The sequence below is a fragment of the Amborella trichopoda genome, chromosome 8, assembly GCF_054954075.1.
Source record: "Amborella trichopoda isolate Santa Cruz 75 chromosome 8, AtrichopodaSantaCruz75HAP2 v2.0, whole genome shotgun sequence".
Lineage (NCBI taxonomy): Eukaryota > Viridiplantae > Streptophyta > Magnoliopsida > Amborellales > Amborellaceae > Amborella > Amborella trichopoda.
In genome coordinates this window covers 35,544,549-35,567,251 of record NC_142343.1, presented here as the reverse complement: position 1 = coordinate 35,567,251, position 22,703 = coordinate 35,544,549, and the positions used below count along the sequence as shown (strand labels likewise).

General features: G+C 32.9%; 1 protein-coding gene across 5 annotated transcripts; it reads right to left on the bottom strand.

The window, feature by feature from the left end:
- Positions 1–8,299: 8,299 nt before the first annotated feature.
- Positions 8,300–19,645, bottom strand: LOC18423459 (protein trichome birefringence-like 34). 5 transcript variants are annotated; one of them, XM_020674871.2, is made up of 6 exons: positions 19,388–19,645; positions 19,058–19,318; positions 14,092–14,263; positions 10,977–11,173; positions 9,421–9,579; positions 8,300–8,845 (listed from the first exon to the last, which is right to left on the bottom strand). In XM_020674871.2, the coding sequence occupies exons 1-6, from the start codon at positions 19,498–19,500 to the stop codon at positions 8,494–8,496; spliced, it is 1,254 nt and encodes a 417-aa protein (XP_020530530.1). In that variant the 5' UTR covers positions 19,501–19,645; the 3' UTR covers positions 8,300–8,493. The 5 variants fall into 5 exon arrangements, with proteins under 5 accessions (XP_020530530.1, XP_088730559.1, XP_020530533.1 ...); XM_088874433.1 differs by having other exon boundaries at positions 14,092–14,267; positions 19,388–19,638; XM_020674874.2 differs by having other exon boundaries at positions 19,058–19,308; positions 19,388–19,615.
- Between the last annotated feature and the right edge of the window lie 3,058 nt (positions 19,646–22,703).

The window sequence follows — 22,703 nt, the reverse complement described above, 5'->3', positions numbered from 1 at the left end:
TATTAAAAAAAAAATTACAAGTTGTGTGTTTTATAGAGATTACCTCACTAAACTCCAATCAATTTTTCCTACTACAAAAAGGAGCACAATCAACTTGCTCTTTTTGATATCATCGACTAAATCCATCGCCACAAAGAAATAACGATAAAATCCCTCCCAATACAAGAGCACAACAATATTAGGGTTTACCAAAAATTAGCAAAACCCCCCCATCCCCTGTTCTCCAAAACTTCTCTTCTTGCTCTAACTCTTTTCTCTCTCTACGATTACTTATATTTGGCACAAGAAAGGTCATTTTGCATTTAACCAAATTCCTTATATACAAAAAGGGAAATATCATTTTGCATTTGAACCAAATTTCTCTCTCTTGCCCCTCTCTTTTTTGAGTGAACTAGAAAAAGATTGTTTCCAAGATTGGAAAAACGGGGGAAAAGAATAGTGGTTGGAGTTTGAAAGCAATTTGTAGAAAAAAAGAAAAGAGAAAGAAAAAAAAGAAAAGAGATAGTTGATGGAAACAAATAGAAGCTTTTATGGCATAAATGAACCTTGAAAAGAAGAAACAATAATGCAATTCAAATGTACCGAACAAGAAAGATAACACTCCTGTGAGAAAATATTTGGAGAGAGAAGAAGATTTCAAAGAGGAGATCTTGAAAGCATTCACAAAAATAACCTAATGACTTGGACGATGTTTAAGAATCGGCAGTGTCGACTTGACTTGGGCGAGTTAGTCGGCCTTGGCTATATCCAGAGGTAAAGAGGTGAGTTATCTGGTCAGTTCTCTCTAAGGGCACGTTTGTTTTTTATAAAAAATATTTAATTTTATAAAAGTTCCACGTTTGACACACAGTTTCAACTAAAAGTTCAGAAAGTAATTTTTCAACAAAAGTTTCTATTCATTTGTTAAAACATGAAAGATAAAGTTTTTAGGCGAGATAGGAACTTAATCTTTCATAATGTTTTTGTTGATCACTATTTACCATATATAAATATTATATATTTATATTAAATTAATGTAATATATAATATTTATATATATTTATATTATATTATATTTATATATAATATTTATTTGCGATATTATATATAATATATAAATATTTTATATTATATTATAAATATTATATTATATTAGACGTCACTATAATATAATATAATATAATATATTATATTATATATTTAGATTTATTTTATTAATATAATTGATATTATATAATATAATATTAATATTATATATATAATATTTGCAGTTTGTATAGAGCCTAGCCTCTAAACAATCAAATTAGAGTCTATCTTTAAATAATGTCGAGAAATATGGTTTTAATATTGAAAATCTTTGTGATAGCCTTATAATATATTTTTATATTTATTTATAAATTTTAAAGCTTAAAAAATAGTGTAGATCAACATATTTATGAAAATCATAAAAATTAACGGTCCAAAAATGCGTTACAAAATAGGCTATTTCCAAACCTTGCAATCCGTTTTTTTCTTATGTCCATGCATCTTGATGTCTAGATGATCAATCTGAAGATATTTTGGCAACGAAACAACCTCTTCTAGTGAAATTTTTGAAGTAGGCTCAAATTTGATTGTTTAGAGCCTCGGCTCGATATAAACTCTTCCCATATATAAATATATTAGGAAAAATTACATACATATTTGTTATAGTTTCCGTTATTACGGCCCTACCGAATAGTTTCCGTTATTACCACCGTGTTTGTTTTTTCCATGTTAAAACGGAAATTTAAAAAAAAGACGACTTTTCCCTTTTTCGGTTGTTGAACAATCGAATTCAAAATTTTAAACGAGGCAATTTCGGTTTTTGAATAACCAAAAATTTAAAATTTTCGGTTATTCAATAAAGGAATTTTTTCTCTCTCTTGTGGGTATGTGTATCCTCTCTCTACATCTCTCTCTACATGACATGGGTAAAAATGGTTTTTTTTCTAAACTCTCTCCCTTCACTCAGTGTATTTTTGTTTTGGATAAGTTCATAATCTTGAGATTTCTCCTAAATTTAGGAGCTCAGACTAGGTTCTTCCCTGATTTTATCGGATAACCATGACTTCAAAAAGGTTACGAGCGAATATGCCACAAGATTTCTCATAATCTTCTAATCTCATAATTCTTAAGATTTTTCCTAAATTTAGGTGCTCAAACTAGTTGTTCCCCTTTGATTCAAAGAGGTCAAGAGAGAATATGCCACAATATTTCTCATAATCTTCTAATCTCATAATCCTTAAGATTTTTCCTAAATTTACGGGCTCAAACTAGTTGTTCCTCTTTGATTTTATGAGATAACTATGACTTCAGAGAGGTAGAGAAAATACGCCACAAGAAAGAGAAAACATTAAATTTTTTGTTTTTCAAAACAAGAACCGAAATTGGTGTTATTTCAGTTGTTGTACGACCGAAAATACTTTGAATGCAGTTGTTCGACAACCGAAAAATGGTAAAGTCATCTTTTTTTTTAAATTTTCATTTTGATATTAAAAAAATAGTGGTAATAACGGAAACTATTCGGTAGAGCCGTAATAACGGAAACTATAACAGATATGTATGTATTTTTTCCAATATATTATAACGATTGTCCGGTAATGTTTTATTTTTCATTATTTTTTTACAAATCGGAATGACTTGAAATTTGGAGAGTGTATTTATAAAAATAAACGAATCTACAAAAAATATAAAAAAAATAATTCGTAAAAAATAAATTGATCAAAATACCCCCAAAACGTTTCGGGGGTATTTTGGTCAATTATTTTCATGTAAAATATTTTTTCGATATTTTTTTGTAGATTCACCTATTTTTTATTAACACACGCACCAAATTTTAGATCATTTCGATTTATAAAAAAAAATAAAAAATAAAATACTATCAGACAATCGTTACCGTACAATAAACTTTGCACGATAATGATGGTAGGCGAAATCACTGTTCATTTTCATCTATAAACGTTTTGTAGTATCTTCTATATATATATATATATATATATAGTGCTCAAAACTTATTTAAATCTTCTAGAACATTCTAACTTTCTCAAATATGTCATTTAGATGAGCAAACACGCCTTAAAAAATCATCTTCATTGCAGTGCTTCTCTCACTACAAAACCAAAAACAAAAGACTACCCAAATCCCTATTAAATCTTAACCTCCTTTCTCTCCTCCAAAAACCATGACCCCAGAACTCCAAATCCATGTTAGCTCGCCCACTTCCCCCAGTTCCTGCCTAATTTCCCAAATACTCATCCAAGGAAAACCCTTATATCCTGTCGATCCAATGACCATTTTAATACTAATATATGAATTTAGGTTTTTTTTTTTTTGGGTAATTTAGTGGGGAAGACGGCCCCTATCCATTTTTTCAAATAGTTTATGAGCTAGTTTTTTTAAAGTGTTAATGGAGTGGTGTCATTAGGAATGAAAACCACAATGTGGTGACTAAGATGTAGCCTAAGAGCCAAGCCAAGGTCGTGATAGAGCTGGCTTAGTTTGACCATCTTTTTCTATATTTTTCTCTTTTATTTTTTATTTTATCTAGCTTGGCCAACCTTATTGGGATCAAGGCCATGCTAGAACCAGAGCCAAGTTGGCCTAGGACCAGCCCATGGCCTGCCCTAAGGGATAAAAGCAGCTTCGCAAACAGTTTAAGCTTGGTGGTCACAGTGAAGAGCATCTTGTCCACCATAAAACCCAATTGGCTTAGGGGCCTCTATTTGAAAGAGCAAGGACACTTCAAAACTTAAGGAAGTGGCAAAATTTTGGCCTCAAGCTCTCTCTCATCTGGTCAATGGCTCCTCAACCCCCTTTCTCATGGATTGTATTTTGATTTATTTATGTCTTGCTATTTTGGTGTGCATAGATGTAGAATTTCTAATAAAAGAAATAGAGACAAAAAAAAAAGAAGAAGAATCAACATGATATACGTAGTTCGACAATGATGCCTACATCCACGAAGGGTAAACTATATTTTCATTCATAGGGATTACTCTGATTTACTAGAGATCTATAGATTTATAATTCTTGTCTTTTAAGAAACAAATCTCACTACAATAGTAATAACACAAAATAAGAAACTCAATATAGGAAACTTAGTAACTTGTAATATACAAGATAGAAAACTCAATATCTGCTTTTTATGGACGGGCAACACTCCCCCTCAAGTTGGTGTGTAGAGATCAATCGAGTCCAACTTGGACAACATTTGATAGAACTTTGTCTTTGCAATAACTTTGGTAAATATATCTACAAGTTGGTCTTCACTTGGAACCAGTGTTTTAAAAACCTGTGAGTCGAACCAGACTCGCCCGGTTCGACTCTGGAACCGGCACAGCCCGTGTCGGTTCCGATACAAAACAGGGAACCGCCCGGTTCTAGAGGAGAACAGCCGGTTCCAATCCGGTTCTACCCGGTTCCCTCCATGCACGCGTGCGACACGTATGAGGTTACCATAATATTTCTACACAAACATATTATTCTATATTACATAAGGTATTTATATACCAAAGTGGAATACCCATCTTTCGATGTGGGATAATTCCCAAACATCATTAAATGAAAAGGGAATTTAAATATATTCTATTAATCATCAAATTATAACCACATGTGGTGAGGTGGCGTGGTGGTTAAGACCTTTGCTTTTTCACTTGATGTCTCAAGGTCGAGTCCCCTCGTGGATGTTATTTTTTTGTGTTGTATATATTGTATAAATATTTTTATAAATAATATAAAAAGCATAAAAAATAAAAAAGTTAATTTTTTGTATAGCAGTTACTTTTTTTTGTATATAGTGGTATAATTATTTTTTTAAATAATATGAAATGCATAAAAAAATAAAACATAAAAATTTTATTCTATTTTAAATCTCCATCTTTCTACTAACAATCTCTTTCACTAAATTTATTATAGAAACCTACAAAAATAAATTCTTGAAAAATTGAAGTGTTATTTCCAAAATTTGTACGCATTTTATTAATTTTTACATTGATAACCAAATCTTTTATTTTATTTATTAATTTTTACATTATAAATCATGTAATGTACTATTTTTCTTACAGTTGTCAATAATACATTTTAAATTAGATAATATTGTAAAATATTTTTAATTTGTTATTATTTGTCTAATAAAATAATTATAAAATGTAAACTAATAATTATAATTTCAGTATATAATATTACAATTAGTTAGGTTTTAATAATTTTGGATCATAGTTAGTTAGGCTGTAATAATTTGGATTTTTTTAGCGGATTAGGGTTTTTCACCAAAACGAGATTTTAATGGCCATTCTTTCATTGATTAGTCTACTCTTTATAATAGTTCATGTATAATTATATATTTTATCTATGATAATTCTATGATTTTTCTTTTATGTGATGCAAATTTAATGGTTAACATAAGTTTATACAGGGAAAGAGCATCTCAATATTCACAAATTGATGAAAAAAGTGAAAGTTAATAATGTAGTACCTTCATTTCTTATTGGATTCCTAAAAAACAATATTTATAATAAATTTTAATAAATTTTTAGGATTTTTTTGAAGCTTTAATCAGACCGATTCAGTCGATTCCCGATCCGGATCGCCGATTTGTCGATCCGAATCGATTTTTGAGATGCCCGATCCGGGTCACCGATCCTCTTTTTAAACCATTGCTTGGAACATAAGGAGTACTAATAATTTTTTACTGGATTTTTTATCTTAAAAAGTGACAATCAACTTCTATGTGCTTGGTTCTTTCATAAAAAACTGGATTGGAGGTTATATGCATAACTGCTTAATTATCAAAAAACATCTACATTGGATTGACAGTTGGGAACCCTATATCTCGAATTAGGTATTTTATCCACATCAATTCACTTGTAGTTGAAGTCATAACTATATATTCAGCCTCTGCACTGGATCGAGCAACTACATTTTGTTTCTTGCTTTTCTAAGCAACTAAGTTTCCTCTGACCAATGTACAATAGCTGGTAGTGGACCTCCTGTCAATTGGATTACCTGCCCAGTCTGCATCATAATAACTAATAATATTAGTGTGACCATTCGATTTCAACCAAACGCCTCTACCGGGAGGCGACTTAAGATATCTAAGAATCCTATCGACAGCCTCCATATGACATGATATAGGAGCATATATAAATTGGCTCACAATACTAACCGCATACATTATATATGGTCGTGGTACAATCAAATAAATCAATCTGCGCACAAGTCTATAAAAGAGGCCTACATCTTCAAAAGATTTCCATGTGTTAAATTAAGTTTGCAATTAATATCAACAAGAGTGTCAACGGGTTTGACTCATGTACTATAAATGTCAACAATAAGAGATATACTTGGCCGAGTTACGAGGCTTGGGCTAGGGCTGACTACATGGTCCGAGTTGATTTAAAAACCAATGGATGTACAAGTTTAGAGGAAGAATAGACTTCTCACTCAAAGAATTTCAGTGAATATCGCTAAAAAGTTTAGTCATTAGGTTTTGGATAAAATCAGCAACTTTAGTATCTTACTCAATGGAGGTTTAGTTAAAATTTGCAGAGATTTCCCTTTAGTTGTTTAATGGACATAGTCAATTTATTCAGATGCTAATTATGTTTGTTGCAGTTTTGGACAAATTTTAATAAATTTTGTTGAGCGATGTGAGATGGAGAAAGAATCTAAAGCATGAACCAATAAATCAGGTTTAGAGAGAGGGTGAAGTAGCATAACAGGATGGGCGAAATTATCAAAAAGAAAATGTGAAAGGGAAGATGAGGCCCTAAATTTTCTTTTCAAACAAAAGAGAGCGGCAAATTTACCAAGGGAAAATATCATTTAAAGGGTTGAAATCTCTTAAAAATCATTAAAAAGGTTCAATAATCCTAACTAATCTTTTTTTCTTTTTTTGATGAAAAGATGATCCTAACTAACATTTGAAGTTATTTTTTCATGTTCATTTCACTTAGGCATCTCCTCAAAGAAAGTTAAAATTTTTCCAATTACCTTTATTCAGGATTTGGAAAGAAGAATAATCATGGATGTTTCAGTAATTTGACCTCTAAAAGGCCCCAACCAAATGATGAAAATACCTCTACTCATTCAGCTTTACAATATGAAACACAATTTTCTGGATTAGAAATGACGAATAACTAGGGATGTTTTTGTTAGTTGATAGTAGGCCCGCGATTTTTTTGGATTGGATCCAGACCCAAGTGGATCCAGATCTGGATCCAAAAAGTATACTTCGGATTCATATTCGATCGGATCTAGAATATTCAGATCCGAATCTGAAACTATATATAGGATATGGATTCTAAATATGGATCCAGATCAGTTCCAATATTGTATATTATAACGTTAAAATATATTTATAAAAGTTAAATAATATATATATATATATATATATATATATATATATATATATATATAAATGATAACATATATGTATATAAATATAAAAGAATATATATTAATTTAAAAAACCAGGTTGAATCCGGATCGGATCCACCTATACTTGAATCCGACCTCAATTAGTATTTCGATTTAGATTTTGGATCCGGATCCAAATCTTACATCTATAGCCGGATCTGAATAAGATCCAAAATTTGAGTTTCGGATCCGGATGGAGTAAATTCTGAACCCTAGTTGATAGATGTGAGGTACTTGAGTGGCAAATGTCAAAAAATACCTTAGTTATTTATCATTACTAATTCTGAATAGTGTGTTCTTTATTTATAATTTTGAATAAAATAAGGTAGTTTTATAATTTAATGAGTCAAATTACTGAAATGCCTTTGATTATTCCTCATTCCTAATCTAAAATAAGGGCAACTTCAAAATTTTAAACATTTTTTGAGGAGGTGTCTACTGAAATAAAAAAGAAAAAATAGCCTTCAAATGTCAAATAAAATATGGGTTCATAGGGTGGGAATATAGAAGTCGCTCTAGGTTTTAAAACACTAGTTTATATTATAAGGCTAGGGCTGGCAATTTTGGCCCTCTTTTTCTTATGTATTTTTTGTTTTTAAATTTTATTTGACCTTGTCTTGGCCGGACCAACGACAAGGCCCGCGCTAAGGCCCGCTGCCATCCCTAACTATAGCATAGTTGCTGGCCCACAAAATCTTTACCCGAGAAGGAAATATCTCGAATTTGGGCAAGCGAAACTGATCCTTGCATTTCAGTATTTTTGTACGTACTGCTTTTTCTTCGAAATGGTGGTGAGGTCCGTCAAATGGCATTACATATTCCCTTCAACCAACAAAAATATAGGAAAAACGGGTGAAAAACCTATCCCTTGGGAATTTTAATATTCTCGGAAAAGAATGGCTCATTTCTATATTTAAGAAAAAAAATGCTCAAACATCCGGAAAATCACAAAAAACATTCCCTCCTCCTCATTTCCTTTCCTCATTCTTTTTTTTTTTTCTTGTTGAGAGAGGATCAGGAGTTTTGGGGAAAGGAGAAAGAAGAGGCACTCTGTTCTTTGTTTTTTGAGAGAGAGGGTTATTGATGAGAGAAGAGGGAGGCATAGAGGAGCTCATTCCAAGTATCCGGCACTCCCGGCAGGCACCAGTGGATGCAGTCAGCATACGAAGCAGGATCGGCGAGCTGCTCGGGCTTGAGAGGTTCCCATTGCTTCCTGTATATTGAGGGGTGGCCATCTTTCCGGTACTCCGAAAGCTGTGTGATATTGAGAAAGCTCACACTCACTCCTTTCTCTCTCATCCCTGCAATTACTTGGTCCATCGCATCTATCATCCTCTTGTCTGATCCTTCACCCCAATATCGCTCGTCTCTGATCGGCTCCGTCTCGTTGTAACAGTTGCCGCCCTGCTTCTCGCCCCATTCATCACTCCTACAAAATTGGTTTTTTTTTTTTTCTCATCAGTTAAATAGCTAAAGCACAGAAAGAACATAGGCATGCTACTACCATTCTCATGACCACAGGAGTTCCATGGTCATGAGGGCCACAAATGTACAGACAATGGCGGGAGTTACTGTGAGGAGAGACGATGGGTAGGACCCGTTTCCTTGTTTCATGGCATCTTTTGGTGCGTCCAATCTTGACTAGGGTATTATTTGAGAAAATAAATAGATACTATACCCCTGAGAGAGTATAATATCTTTTGGCATTTTTTTTTAAAAAAGAAAGTTATCCCACTTTTTTGGGGATGAATATCATGTAGGGGTGGCAGCCGGATGGGCTTGGACTTGGGCTTGGGCTTGGGCTGGCTCGAGCACAGCCCAAACTAGGCCAAAGGGTCTCCTTTAATTAAATTATATTTGGTGCTCCCTCAATTGAAAGATGCCCCAAAAGTGCGTGAGCATGAATATAAGTATGAGCGTGAGCGTGAACATGTGCGTATGCGTATACTTATATGTATGCGTGTGCGTGTGCATGTGCGCGTGCGCGTGAGCGGGAGGACTTACGAGAAGTGCGTAGGTGATACGCCAACGAAGAAAAACTTAGTCTTGAGAGGGTCTTCGTGACTTACTACCCACTTTGCCCATGTTTCCAAAGTCATCCTGAACACACGAATCATCTCTATTTCTTCGTACACCGCATCGCTGCTTCCAAAAGAACCCCACCTGTTCACATACAAACAGTAGCACCACTAACTTAATCTTTCCTCTCACCTTTTCTTTACTTCTAAGCATGGCCTTCTTGGCCTAAAAAATACATCTTTCTCTCTCTCATAGCTCACATGGTGAGGTAATATGGGGTTACCCGGATTCGGCTGAGTTACTCGGCCTCATCGTATAGACGAGGCGAATTTTGTTCAAATCTATTGTACACCATGCATCTTCAGTTTTTAGGGAAAATTATAGATACCCATTAAAATCAATTTTCTAGATATATTATCCGATACTTTTTGTATTATACCTTAAACCCCAATACTATTTTTTCTATGTATTTACCTCCAGAAGCAAATAGAATTGAGGCAAAATTGTTATTTTCTTCACTTTCCCCTTTCCAAGTCCGTGGCAAAAATAATTACCCAAAAAAAGTTACGGGGCAACACTTTCTCTTTACTCGCCCTCTCTCTCAATGTCTCTACCTCTCTCCCTTTCTCCCTCTATCTCACTTTCTCTCTCTACCTGTCTCTACTCTCCCCCTCTCTCTAGTGTCTACCGGCCCTCTCTCTATCTCTTTCTCTCTATTTGCCCTCTCTATATCTATTCACACCGAAATATTTGCTATTTCTATTAAAGAATAGATATATAATTTTTTTTAAAAAAATGTTTTTTAAACTAAAAGCATTCATTTGTAATTAAAAATGAATTTATAAATATTTGATCTAAAAAATACTTATCAATTGTGATATAATAATAATATAATACGCTTTGTTATACAAATTTCCAAATCAAAAGAGTATATATTGCCCGATGAGATGCAAAAGCAACAATAAATGTTTCCAATATTTTACAAAATGACCAAGATCTGTAAAAACAAACAATTGAGTCCTAGAGTATCAAATAAAAATAATAGAAAGCCTACAATGTAGTCTTGACACACTGGGTGTTGGACCCAAAGGTATTCCATTAAGTTTTCGCAGCCAGAAATGCGGTCCAGCACATTGGATGCCAGACCGTTTTGTTTTTTTGTTGTTCCACACTTTCTATCCCGGACTACAAAAAAATTTGGGCCGGGCATCCAACGAGCGTGCCGAATCAGTTAGTATTCCAAAAAACCTAAGTAAAATGCCACCTTTAGGTTTCTTGTAAGAAAGGGGCAGATTAAATGTTATATACTTATTTTTTTTATTGTTATTTATTTAATTTATTTTTACCTCAAGCTGGGCTCAGGCAGTTATTCCGATTCTACCTTAACAAGGTCCAAGTACCTTAGCCCAATCATTTTACGGTGTATTGTGTGACACTAATGCGGAGGAACAAATCTCCCTTCCTGTAACCCATCTCCCTCTTCTCTCTCACAATGATTCCATTTTAAGTAAGGTATGGGCATAGGCATTTGCAGGACTTACAAAACCTTCATTTTGGGTCTTCTCCACCACAAATATGAATTGAAGATGAGGAATTCGGCTCCGCTCCAATGCTGAGCGTGCTTCTCCATTGATTCCACCCTCACTATTCTGTCCGGAAGCCGGTGGTTCACCGGATCGTCTGAATTCGATTCCACCAACAGAGGAGCCCAGTAAAATTCCACTGTCGCATTGTACTCCTGTAAAATTAACGTCTTTATTTTACTCTCCACACTATTTACTACATAATTACCTTTTCTTCTTAAAATTCTTCAATTTTTATTCTTTTTTTTTTTAACGTTGAATTTTTATTCCTACTTTATGTTGAAAAGCAACTTTTGAACCCAGCCAAACGCAAAAACACGTGGTAAGAATGTTGCCTTTTCTGAACCAACAAAAAAAAAAAAAAAAAAAAAAGTGTTTGGATAGTGGACTTTCTATCTACCCAAAATACAAAGTAACCTAAATAATTGGGATTGGGAATAAAAAACTCAAATATTTGAACGGGTCAAAATTCCAACTTTTGAACCAACCCTTAAAACACAAAAAAGGCGCGTTCAAACGATTTGAAAGCTGAACCGCTGAAAACACTAGAACAACTAAGTGTTCGAGTGACTTGGAAGTACAAAACACAAAAATCACCATGAACCGCCTGAGCACTTGGGACGTGTTTGATAGGTGGAAGTTTATGGAAGTGGGAGTCAAATGTCTCACTTCTATGCATGATATTACTGTCTGGAAGCTGTAAAGTGGAAGGGCAACCTTCCATGCAGCTTTTTTTTAGTGTTAAAATGAATTCACTTTGGATAGACCTCTCTTTTATAAAAAATGATGTACTAACAGTCTTCCATAATTTGTAGGAGAGTCCCTTCCACTCCCAAAAACTCCATGTATCAAACACTCCCTTAGTTTATTTTGCGCTATGGGCAGTTTCAACGTCCAATTTTTGAACCACCCAATGCTTTTCGTTTGTGTTTTAGGAAGCTTCAAAGTCAGAATTTTCAAATGGAAGGAAGTAACAAAATAGAAGTTGAACGTTTTGAACTTCATGTTAAATCTTGGGATAATTTTTCATCCAAAAATTATTTTGCATCCTAAATTCACCCCAAAACGTTATAATCCTTAGGATCATATCGTATATTCACCTCATCTACAGTCTAATGGACAGTGAAGATTGGGCCTGAGGAAGGCACAATTTTACGGATGAAAGTGACGAGAAAAACTGTGTACTCCTATCTCCTCCTTGGTTAATCTTCATCGTCCATTTGGTCGATAGGTAAGAGAAAGCACACTGCATTATTACAAGGAGGTCACAATTACTCTCAAGCATTAGATGTTAAATTGAATGGTTTAAGTATCAATAAGTTTGCGAATTTTTTCTTGAACTATGAGTCTAATCAATGATACTCTTGCAACTATCCAATTTGAAATCCAACGAACAAGAGTCGTTATAACATCCTTGCAATAAAAATAAATGGTATAATTTTCCCTTTGTTAATTTTGCGATATTTCTCTGCTCGTTATTCTATTTTATCGTATAAACTCTATTCACTTGTTCTGTTCATGACTCAAAAATTCGGAATGTTAAATGTTTTATCTTTTTCTCAGCGATTCAGTCACATGTTCGATTATGATGCTCATCAATCAAAAAGGAAAAAACCGATGCACTTAAAATTCTGAAATTACTTTTAGGCCAGGGCTGATGAAAGAAAAGGTTTGGGGAAAATATCATTGCAAACTTAGTAAAAGGTGTAAAATTATTAAAAGGATCAAAAGATACAATTTGTCTAAAGGGTTTACTTTTTCAATATTTTTTCCCCATTTAGGCACGTCTTTCAAAATATCTTAATTGCGCATGCTAAGGGTTGGGAACTTTGAACATGCATGTATTTAAGTAATTTTGAAAGTATTTTATTATTTTACATTCCCGTCTTAAATTACTGGAATTCCCTAACTTTTTCAAGGTTCTCATTGTTGTACATGGTCAATTTGGTATTTTTTAATATGTGTTTTTAAAAAGTAATCAAGTTAAATAAAATTATTAAAAAATACACTAATTAATGTTAATTGGGATCTTTTAAATCCCCATTGATTTTGCAAAGCATTTTGATGCCTTAAACAATATTTTCCCAAGTTTAAAATGAGGTCCCATACAAACGTGGTCCCTTTTTTAAAGCAGTCTTAGAGATAAATTTAGGCTTTGAAGCGCATCTTAAGTTACTATAAATGCATTTCAACATTCTATCTATGAGTTTGAACCATGAAAACAACTAGAGATTTTATTATCTCCAAACAATTAAAATAAGCAGTGATGAATAGGGATGGGCTCAAGGCAAGGTGGTAGGGTAGAGAGATGCCGCTACGTGACTTTTTGAATTCCATTCCTATAATACGCCAAAACTCTATCCATACAACATGTCAAAACCCTATCCACATGAAAATGGTGCAAACCCCATAGTAAAAAAAAATCCTCGATCCTCATAGAGACTTTAGGGATGAGCAGAAACTCATGGAGACTTTAGGGATGAGCAGAAAGGTAGCATGAGCATTAAGAATAAATTTCTACAATAGCATCCTGTGATGCATGTGGCATCCATTTTGTAAATGAATGTTAGAAAATAGTAGCCCCACAAAAGCTACAAATCGACTGTGGTAAAATATATATAGATATATATATATATATATATATTTGTAAAATTTATTTTTTCATGTTCCTACTTATCATGGCTAAAATTTTGAATCTAAAATCCATTTCTAAAATAGATTATGGAGAGAAGACTCATTTAAATAGGCGAGTCAGCTCATAAAAACCTTATAAATTCAATTATGTTCCATGCTTATTAATTTTTGTTTCAATTTCATTGATTTTCATTGCCAACCATATAAGACGATAACTTCAATAGGGGAGCATTCACAAAAAATATGGTTTTGTGACAGTAACCAAAATTTTAACATGTAGAATAGTGTTCATTGTAGTCAATAGGACGTAATAATAGTCTTCACGTCCATAATTATAGTAGAAATAAATTAGAGTCCAAGATGAGGTGTAGTATTGGTTTATAATAATAATAATTTTAGAGTTTAAGGGAGGGGGGGGGGGGGGCAAAGAGTAATTTACCTTGGCTGTGAAGACCATGAGAGAGCCATTAGAGTGCATGGATTTGTGGTTGGGTTCAATGCCAGAGTCTAGAAGACACACCATGGACACCCATTGCCCCCTGTTCAATGAATCTCCAACAAAAACCATCCTCTTCCCTCTCAATCTCTCCAACATGGCTGTCGCATTGAACCTTACTAACGTAAACGGCATCAACTTTTAATTTCTCTTAAAATTTTCCATTTTTGCTCTGTGAGCAAATAACACATTAAACTGAAAGAAATAGTGTTTCTAAGAGGAGGGGGAAAAAGAAGTAATATAAAAGTAATGAAGAACTACCAACTAAAACATATACCACAATATCCTCAACCTCCAAATTATATGCATTGGTGTTACAAAAATACATTATAGTTTTGGTTGTTTAATTGAAAAATCTATGAAATATGTTTACGATAATATTATGGAAAACGTGTATATAAGGTAGCATTAAGGTGCACCTCAAAAATCCATCATAAAAGGTTATTTTGACATTAGAAAACCATGTAATTGATCATATCGACATTAAGATGTATGCATATGAAAATAAAAAGAGATTTCGGGTCCTAACAATAGTGTATCTTGCAACACATTATCTGGACTGTCCATTTTCAAGTGCTTATAGATCTACTTTATTTGAACCAGTTTTGGAGTTTAATATTTCATAATTAGAGATAAAAATAGATTCTCAAGCCATTCTAGTAATTTTTTGCACCAAAATTATATTTATGATAAAATTTGGAGATGCTCATTAAGTTGATTGTTTAAAATTGCAACTTTATAACAACCCATTAAGACTCCAACCTTATACAAACCATACCCTATAGATATTGATATGGTTGTCGTTGTCTATTAGTGCTGTAGGTGTCTCTTATATCATTATAAAACACTAGTACGACTAAACACGTTCTTACATTTTTTTTTTCCTTAAATAAATCATTATAGCTCTTATAATATAGTTTTCTTTTTATGCTATCAATATCATCATTATCGTTATTAAAGCTTTTTTCCAACTAATTTAGGTCGGTTAAAGAGAAGTGGCAGCCCTCACGATAGTAACATTACTTGAAAGAGGTGGGGGTTCAAATTCGTGATCATAATTTCATAATTAATAAAATACAATGCATTTAATTTATAATTTAGTTTTGAAAAAAGTTTATACAAGGTTGTAACTTTAATATGTAGAATTAAAGATGCACCTTAAATATCCATCAGAAAAAAATGTTTTAATATTGAAAAACCCTCTAATTGATCATCTCAACATCGAGATGTGTGAATATGAAAAAAATAAATAAATTTTGAGTCTCAAAAATAGTGCATCTTGCAACACATTATCTAGATTTTCATATATTTATAGATCTAATTGATTTTAACCATTTTTGAAGTTTAAAATTGAAAATAAGTTTGCAGATAATTTTAAAAAAATTTTACACCAAAATTACATGTTATAATAAAATTTGGACGTACGCCTTAATTAGATTGTTTAAGGTTGCAAGCTTATAGAAACCACATCCTTTAGTTTTCTCTTATGTTGAATACATTATATTTGCATTTAGTAAGAAATAAGGAGATGGCAAATGTTACGTTGTCTTAAATAATTTTAGAGAGATTTATGGACCCTAAATTTTTTGATAAAATACAAAATATTCTGCTTATAGGTGGAAATTACAAAAAAGGTCGGTCAACCCACTTTTTTTTTTTCAAAATTGCCCCATCAATCAATTCAAATTTTGAATTTTCTTTTTATTTTTATTTTTTTAGTTTTTTTATTAGTAGGGCAGTGCCCTAAGCTTTAAGGCATTGCCCTACTAACGAAAACACTAAAATAAAAAATAAAGAGAATCAAAATTTGGTTGACCGAGGGGTAATTTTGAAAAACAAAAAAAGCAGATTGACCAACCTTCTTTGTAATTTTTGCATATAAATAGAATATTTTGTATTGTACCTAAAATTTTAAAGTCCTTAAATAAATCACTCGTGATTTTATAATTTAGAATGCAATTATTATATAAAAGGCTGAGGTTTGTATAGAGCCTAGGCTCTAAACAAATTAGAGCCTACCTTCAAATAGTGTCGTGAAATGTGGTTTCGATAGTGGAAATCTTTGTGATAACCTTAAAACATATTTTCATATTTATTTATAAAGTTTAAAACTTCAATAGTGTAGATAGACATCTATGAAAACTTGAAAATCTTAAAAATTGACGGTCCAAAAATGCATTACAAAATACACTACTTCCAAAACTTGAAATCCATTTTTTTCTCATGTCTATGCATCTTGATGTCAAGATGATCAATTTGAAGATATGTGGGCATTAAAACAACCTCTTCTAATGAAATTTTTGAAGTAAGCTCAAATTTGATGGTTTAGAGTCTCGGCACTATATAAAATTTTCTCTATATAAAATATTTTTTATACCATAAAAAATATTGACACATGTCCAAGTATCCACAGGATAACATCTTTATCTATGTTCTTGTTGTTACTGTTATATCATGGGGATGCGGCATTCTTTATTAATTACAAAAAAGGAAAATCGTTTCATGCGAGCTGGATAGCATGACTATAGATGTGGTCTAAAAAGTGTAAAACATCCATTTTAAAGATGGATGCAAGTAGGTGTTCCATCTAAACACAATAAAAACTAACAGTTCAAATATTTTCTAACTAGAATTATTATTTTTAGTTTTTAATATTTTTTTTATTCATGATCTCTATGTTAGAGATTACACGTCTTTAAAAATTAATTCTTAAAATCCATCTCAAATATAAATTTATTAAAAGGCTGCATTTCAGGTAACCGGGTCCTAACAAGAAATTGTAATCACTTCGAAAATTAAGTGGTCCGATCATGACCCTGGATTTTAAAATCATCCGTTCGCAAGTTTGGAGAGGTGGCTTTGAACATGTGGAAATCGTACATAGTACAATAGTCCGGTCCGAGCGATAATTGTTTAGGGAAATGTTGAGATTGTAGAACATTATTATCTTATTTCTTTATGGATGTGGTATGGATTTGTTCTGTATGGAGAAAGGTTTTTATACTTCCCCTCGATCCAACCATCCAATTTAAATCAAGCCACTAATCATTTGATCTAGATCCAATACCTCAAGGTATTTTATATAATATGAAATTTGATATCTGCCATCTTCTCAATGTGGGACTTAAAAAAAAATTAAAATGATTTTTTTGATAAAATATAATGACTAAAATACCGCTTCAAACTTTCATGGGTATTTTGATCATTTTATTTGGTTGAAAATATTGTTTTTATATCTTTTTTTTAATAGTACGAGTTGAAGAGGAGTGGACACCCAAAATTTGGTGTCAAAATATTTTGTAGTAAAAAGTTAAAATAAAATAGGGTAGAGGCGTCATATTTTTATTGGGGTCATCTCCGCCGTCCATTCAGATTAGACAGTTGAATAGGGGAAGTATATAAGTTTTGTATTGTAAAGGAAGCACAGAAGGCTTGCTTGTTGATATAAGGTTGTGATACTCTCTACCCATTTTATTTTTATTTAAATGGTGTAAATTTGATGTATCTTTTGAAACAATGCCAATATATAACACGTCGTTTGAGATAGTGTCCAGTGTCTAAAGAAATAATTAGTGTAGATTACTACATTGTTTCTACAAATAAAGATATATACAAACTTTTCCTTTTATTTATTTATGCATATTTCATGACATCAATTGTGGGTGATAATGACAACCTCTCCAAGTCGCATATTTACAAAATCACACACGGACCCTATCCTTTTATTTCTGAGTATAGCATAGGCCATTGAGATCATACTATATATTCAGTCTCTTTAGTAAAAATGTGGTTGGAAGGTTCCAGTGAAAAATTGAGGATCCATTATAGAATCATCATATGAATATACTTTTTTTAAAGATTAAAATTTAAATTTAATTACCATATGAATATACTTTTTTTAGAGGTTAAAATTTAAATTTTCAAGCGCTCAAATTGGCTATCTAAAAATAGAACAGTTTTTATACAATATTGAGATGATATTTTTTTAGCCACATATAAAGTGAGTATTAATTTTGAATTTAGAGGTTGGTCGCTAGGTTGAGGTCACTTCTCTATAATTTGGGACCTAAGAACTCTTCAAGATAAGGTTTTACTTGATGGAGTAAATATACAAAGGAAATGTAACTATTTACTTTTGTATCAAGGAGATCACAATTATGATTGATTATTAAATTTAAAATTAGGTGGTTGAGGATGTGTCTTAAGATACAAAGTTCCAAATAAAATTTCTCAAATGTTATGACGGACTTTCATTTATTGGATTTTAAATCACTAAAAATAATTGTCACCTCTTTCTACTAAAAATAAATAATTTTATAGTATACAATCACATATACAGAATAATCCAAGGCGCATATAATCTTTTTGGCCTATTTTTGCTTGGCAAAAAGAATCCCCGTGCTCGTGTAGGAGCATTTTTCTCATTATGTTCACTTGGAAAAACCTAACCTAAAAAGTATTTTTAGTACCACCTAATTTTGGAGATGCATGCTCTTGATCCTGTTGATTAATTTCCAAAAATAAAAAAATAATAATTGGGCTTTATAAGTGCTTAAAAAATATTAAAGAAAATAATTTTAAAATTTCTCCAATGCAAATCATTTTTTTCTAAATCCTCTGTTATACTCTTTTCAGCTTATTGTGATCCTTGCGTTGTTTTAGGCTTTATTTCACTTTTAAATATTTTTAGCAATCTTTTTTACTTTTTAACATTTTTAGGGCTCCCTGAATGTTTTTGACCTACATGACTCGATGCGCCGTCCACTGAGACCCAGCCTGAGTAATGGGGGTACGCCGATTCAAGATCCGACTCGAGTCTAAAAACATTGACTCCAAAACAAATGGCTTGGTAGAGATAGAGAGAGAGAGAGAGAGAGAGAGAAACAGGAAGAGGGTTAGGATCCCTGACCTTGGCAGGCTGCAACGATGAGGCTGCCATCTCCAATTCTGATACTTCAAATCACTCCTCCCCCACTTCGCACAGGCCAATTGATCAGACATAAACGAGCAATTTCGCTCCGAGTAAATCGGGTACGAGATGTTGTCAAAAACCCATCTCCCTGAAAACACATCACACTGTCCATGGTTCTGATCTCCCGGACGCTTCTCTTTCACCGTCGCCTTATCAGAATCGGAATTTACCCCGAAATTCACATCTTCCTTTGGTCCCCTGCTCTTTCCAGTCAAGAAGGCAGCAACCAATAAAGCTGAAATTAAGAAGAGAAAGAGAAGACCAAACCTCTGTCTAACTCCCCAAAACCCAAAGCTGAGCTGCTGAGATCTGTGCCCAAATCGCTTTGCCAATGCCATCTTCTTTGCAAATGCAATTCGTTTGATTTGGGGACTCCTCATGTCCTCCTATATTCATGGACGCTCGTCTCTCTCTCCTCTTCTTTTGCTTCTTCCTCTTCTTCTCCTCTCTCTCTCTCTATCTCTCTCCTCTTTCTCTCTCTTCTTCTCGCTCTTCTTTCGTCAATTGGTTTTGTGAATGTTTTATTCGACCGACTGTGACGCCGACAAAATCAATAAAATAATTCAAATTTGGTGGTGGCCTTGCCCTAAAAACATTACCCTGAGTTTAGTGTAGAAATCTTGCCCTTGTCTTTGTGAGGTTGGACGAAGCTGTCCCTGTTGGGTTTTGGGAGAATTAAAAGGAGGGAAATTTATCGAAAGGGTCAGGTTTGTATAGTGCCTAGGCTCTTAACAATCCAAGTAAAACTTACTTTCAAAAAGTGTCGAGAAATATAGTTTTAATGTTGGAAATTTTTTTGATAGCTTTACATTATATTTTTATCTTTATTTATAAAATTTAAAGATTTAAAAATAGTATAGATTTAGCTTATCTGTGAAATCTTGAAAACTTATAAGCAAAAAATATGTTACAAGATGCACTATTCCAAATCTCGATATCCATTTTTTTCTCATGTCCATGCATCTTGATCGCGAGCTGATCAATTTGAAGATATTTGGGCATCAAAACAAGCTCTTCTAGTGAAATTTTTGAGGTGGACTCTAATTTGATTGTTTAGAGCCTTGGTTCTATATAAACTTTTTCTTTATCAAAGTAAAACAAGAAAAATTATTTCAACACATAGATTATATAGATACATTCGTAGGATTAGTCGGAAGTGAAAGAAGCTTTGAAAATGATGAAGATAAAAAAGGCTTTGGACTAGATGGTATCCCAATAGTGGTTTGAAAATGCATTGGGTAGATTGTCATTAACTGGCAGACGAAGTTGTTCAACAAAGTGTTGAGAACAAAGAAAATACCAGACGAATGGAACAAAAATATTATGGTACCTATTTAGAAAAACAAAGAGACATACAAAATTATACGAAGTATTGAAGAATCAAGGTTATGAGTCATACTATAAAGCTTTGGGAGAGAGCGATTGAGCAATGACTAAGGCACAAAATAAGTGTTTCTGAAAACCAATTTGGTTCTATGTCAGGAAGGTTAACAATTGTGGTTATTTTTCTACTTAGGCAATTGAATGAGAAGTTTAGGGCCAAGAGAAAAGACATTTACATGGTCTTTATTGATATAGAGAAAGCTTATGATAGATTGCTTCAAGATTTGATTTGACGAGTGTTGGAAAAGAAATGAATCTTTTAAACACTACATGACTTGGTGAGAGATATGTACGATAAAGCATTAACTAGTGTACAAACAACTAGTGGAGAAACGAGTGAGTTTTCAGTGACAATAGGTCGATATCAAGGGTCAGCATCGAGCCCGTTCCTCTTTGTCTTAGTTATGGATTACTTAACTAGGCACTTACATGATATGGTATCGTGATGCATGTTGTTCACAGATGACATAATTTTGATTGAATAGAAATAATGTTAACATACAGTTAGAACTTTGGAGGGTTGGTCTAGAATCCAAATGTTTTAAAATTAGTCGGACTAAGACATATGGAATGCAACTTTAGTAGCAATAGGAGTAGAAACGAGGAAATAGTTTAGATTGATGGCTAGGAAGTATAAAAAAGACTACACTTTCGATACCTTGAGTCGATAATCTAAGATAATGAAGAGATTGATAAAGATTTCGCACACATAATTAGAGCTGGATGGGCAAAGTGGAAGTATGTAATTAGAATTTTATATGAACACTACATACCAATAAAGCTGAAGCGTAAGTTCTATAGGACAATTGTAAAACCAATATTGCTTTATGGGGCAGAATGTTGGGTAGACAAACAACAATATACCCATAGAATGAGTGTAGCACAGATGAGGATGTTGAGATGGATGAGTGACCAGATAAAAATAGATAAAATTTGAAATGAATCCATTCGAAAGAATTTAGGTGTGGCGTCTATCGGCAATAAGATGAGAGAAAGTAGATTTAAGTGGGCTGGATATGTGTGGCGTCGACCAAGCATAATACCTATTAGGAGGTGCGAGTTAGTTCAAATAAAATAAATGAAAAATGCAAGGGGTCGGCCCAAAAGGAGGTGGTTGGAAGTAGTCTAAAAGGATATGGAGACTTATAGCCTCACTGAGGGTATGATGTTTAATATAACATAATGGTGGATCAGAATTCGTGTAGCCCATTTAATTAGAAAAGGGTTATGATGATGATGACCATATAGATTTTGATGGATAATTTGAAATTAAATCTCTCAACTTGAGTAAATTTCAAATAGTTCATCTCCTATGTGGTAGACTTAATAATGGGTATATATATTTATTTACTATTTTTTATTATAGGGTTTTGTTAGGCTACACCATTTGGTGGTGTAGACCTTTAAAGTATTCAACATTTTTGATACTAAAATACCATTGAATTGTAATACAAAATTGTTCAAATAAAGGCATTTTTGGTCATTTAGAAAGGTAGAATGGATGTTTTTATAATAAAATAATATCATTCTATTAGTAGTTAAAAACAATGGGTGATGTCCTGCACCATATAGATGATGTCATTGTCCACTATTGTTAATAAATGCTTTTGTTTATATTCGGAATCACTAGTTTACTCTTGACTAATATATAAGGGTATCTAAATGTCCAAAACTGTTGAAAACTTGAAGGGTCTACACCACAAATGGTATAGCCTAACAAAAGCTTTTATTATAATACATTCGGTTTTAGGACATGGTTGCAAAACCCAATATTGAATTGGATCAATCTCCATTATACCAATTTGAAATGTCTATTCTTGATTAGGAACAATGTTTCTAACTCGGATTGCTTATTTCACTGTCAGAATCCCCCCAGTCGATGATAGAATTGAAGGATTCTCACTACGTTGGACTGGATTTTGGTTCTACAAAGGAATTGGGATGGTTCCATACCTAATCCAAATCGGTGATCTTTAAATCCATGCTAAAGAGTGAATTTTTGAGGTGCAAATCAACATTTAGGACCCTTCAGAAAAGGGGGCCATTTTGGTAACCTCCTTTCAAGGGTAAACGTTGAATTTTACTTTTGCTCCTATTTTAAAGGTTGTTAATTATGGGTAAGGTGACATTGATTAATTAAAGCAATGGATAATTTTAAAGGTTGTGAATTATGGGTAAGGTGACATTGATTAATTAAAGC

Coding starts and splice junctions, on each gene's coding strand:
- LOC18423459 (XM_020674871.2), bottom strand. CDS start 19,500: ATGAGGAGTCCCCAAATCAAACGAATTGCATTTGCAAAGAAGATGGCA. Junction 19,319..19,387: donor TTTTGGGGAGTTAGACAGAG/GTTTGGTCTTCT, acceptor TGGAAAGAGCAG/GGGACCAAAGGAAGATGTGA. Junction 8,846..9,420: donor GTATCACCTACGCACTTCTC/GTAAGTCCTCCC, acceptor CCAATTTTGTAG/GAGTGATGAATGGGGCGAGA.